Source organism: Osmerus mordax, chromosome 1 (genome assembly GCF_038355195.1).
Source record: "Osmerus mordax isolate fOsmMor3 chromosome 1, fOsmMor3.pri, whole genome shotgun sequence".
NCBI classification, from domain to species: Eukaryota; Metazoa; Chordata; class Actinopteri; order Osmeriformes; family Osmeridae; genus Osmerus; species Osmerus mordax.
In genome coordinates this window covers 22529720-22532407 of record NC_090050.1, presented here as the reverse complement: position 1 = coordinate 22532407, position 2688 = coordinate 22529720, and the positions used below count along the sequence as shown (strand labels likewise).

Genomic DNA, 2688 nt, shown 5'->3' with positions numbered 1-2688 from the left:
TGGAACTCTGTTCTACCTCTCACAGTGGAAGCAGTGGAACAGTTTTACAGCTGCAGACTGATCTGAATCCACAGATTCATAGCTCAGATATCATTCAGATTAGACCAGACTCGAGGAAGCACAGCGTTTGATGACAGTCTGTCCCCCAGCTTGGGTGAATGACACCAGACATACATATTGTAAGGTTTGATTGTAAGAATGACAGATTTGTGTGTGTTGGAATGTATTTAGCAGAGACTCCCCCAGTACAGCATCACCACACAGCTTGGATGGTCTTTCATTCCAATATCGCTCTTTGATTGCTGTCGAGGCTTCTGTGAATAGCTGCTGTCCTCTTCATTATGACATCACTCTTTTGATGGCTTTTGAATGCAGCAAAAGGTTGGCGTGGGTGATGATGCGATGTTCAGCGTTTCCATGGTGACGATCGCTGATGTTTAGAGTAAGAGGGAAACGGGGAAATTGTTGACACGATTGATCCAGTAGGCTCACCCTGTAGTTACAGCTGTACAATTCTAAAACGACTATAAACAGCAACACTTAATGCGTGGTAGAAATATGTTCTCAAAACAATCCTTTCTTTTCTAACCATCCCAACTCTCCAGGGTGGTTCCTACATGCTTGTACATCACAAGTATCCTTTTACGATATTAGCCCACAAAACAGGTTAGTGCGCAGATACAGGACAACATCAGGACGAACTGGCAGTGTACAAGCATGAACGCAAAGTATAATCATAACAAACGACCTAAACGTATCTCTTACATTTACATTTAAGTCATTTAGCAGACGCTTTTATCCAGAGCGACTCACAGTAAGCACAGGGACATTCCCCCCGAGGCAAGTAGGGTAAAGTGCCTTGCCCAAGGACACAACGTCTTTTTGACACAGCCAAGAATCGAACCAGCGACCCTTCTGATTACTAGCCCGATTCTCTCACAGCTCAGCCACCCTCAGACTCCCTGCTCTTGTTTAGTTTGGTGTGTGTCTGTCCCGACGAGCTACATTGCTGGGCCGTACGGTAAACAGTACTGTCACCCATCCAGCTAGCGTCCGTGATAAAGTAGCGTGCCCCAGATGAACATGGTGGCTGCTGCCTTCCTGCACACCCTGTTCCCTCCATTATTCATCCTCCTCCGTGTTTGAGTCTGAGCTGGGGCTCTGTCTCTCTCCTCTGATCAGACTGGCCGCTCTGATGTGGTGATCACACCGGACTAGATGACAGCAGCCAGCACACACAAACATCCAGTGCCATCAAACACGTCGCTTTCATCTCTGACGCTTTTCAACTTGGAGTCCTATCATTTAGTTTCCCGCCCCCATCCCCCCCTTTGTGTTTCGACCGTCCAGTGGTACAGATTCAGGATGGCCATCTGACTCTCACCACACATCTGTTATCAGCATCTCATCATAAATATGCTGTTATTATATAAAATAAATACAATTTGTAAAAGTTTTGTATACAGAACCGCAAATGCAACAGTACACTCAAACGTGTATGTGTGTTAGCACATAGGTTGCAAACACACATACACTGACACATGTGCAAACACACACACACACACACACCTCTCCCCAGGCTGTTGTTTTTCTTGACACACACACACTCAAACCCCCCCCCCCAATACACACACACACACACACACACACACACACCTCTCCCCAGGCTGTTGTTTTCTTGACACACACACACTCAACCCCCCCCCCCCAATACACACACACACAAAACGCACATTAACAGCCGGGACCCCACCTCCCCTGCGGTGGAGAAAAATCAATGTGTCTAATTACCCTCCATTACCCTGGGCCTTAAAACCAGAAACGACCTCTCCCAAGCCTGGCCTGATTAGATTTGAAGGCAGAGTGATCGGTTTAGCACTTTCACTGGAGGAAAACGCCCTGCCACAGGGACACAGGGCCTGGGACCCAGCACACCCAGCTGGGGACCCAGCACACCCAGCTGGGACCCAGCACACCGGCTGGGACCCAGCACACCCAGCTGGGACCCAGCACACCCAGCTGGGACCCAGCACACCCGGCTGGGACCCAGCACACCCGGCTGGGACCCAGCACACCCGGCTGGGACCCAGCACACCCAGCTAGGACCAAGCACACCCAGCTGGGACCCAGCACACCCAGCTAGGACCCAGCACACCCAGCTGGGACCCAGCACACACAGCTGGGACCCAGCACACCAGCTAGGACCCAGCACACCCAGCTAGGACCCAGCACACCCAGCTAGGACCCAGCACACCCAGCTAGGACCCAGCACACCCGGCTAGGACCCAGCACACCCAGCTGGGACCCAGCACACCCAGCTGGGACCCAGCACACCCAGCTAGGACCCAGCACACCCAGCTAGGACCCAGCACACCCGGCTAGGACCAAGCACACCCAGCTGGGACCCAGCACACCCAGCTGGGACCCAGCACACCCAGCTGGGACCCAGCACACCCAGCTAGGACCCAGCACACCCAGCTAGGACCCAGCACAACCCAGCTGGGACCCAGCACACCCAGCTAGGACCCAGGCCACACCCAGCTAGGACCCAGCACACCCAGCTAGGACCCAGCACACCCAGCTGGGACCCAGCACACCCAGCTGGGACCCAGCACACCCAGCTGGGACCCAGCACACCCAGCTAGGACCCAGCACACCCAGCTAGGACCCAGCACACCCGCTAGGACC

The 2688-nt window shown here is 53.2% G+C and overlaps 1 protein-coding gene across 1 annotated transcript in view; it reads left to right on the top strand.

The window, feature by feature from the left end:
* LOC136941622 (E3 ubiquitin-protein ligase RNF123) overlaps window positions 1-2143 on the top strand; it is a 36877-nt gene extending 34734 nt beyond the window's left edge. Inside the window, exon 34 of the mRNA XM_067234198.1 lies at window positions 1931-2143. Within this exon, the coding sequence (XP_067090299.1) occupies window positions 1931-2143 (213 nt within the window). The remainder of the gene's footprint in view (window positions 1-1930) is intronic.
* The last annotated feature ends 545 nt before the right edge of the window (window positions 2144-2688 follow it).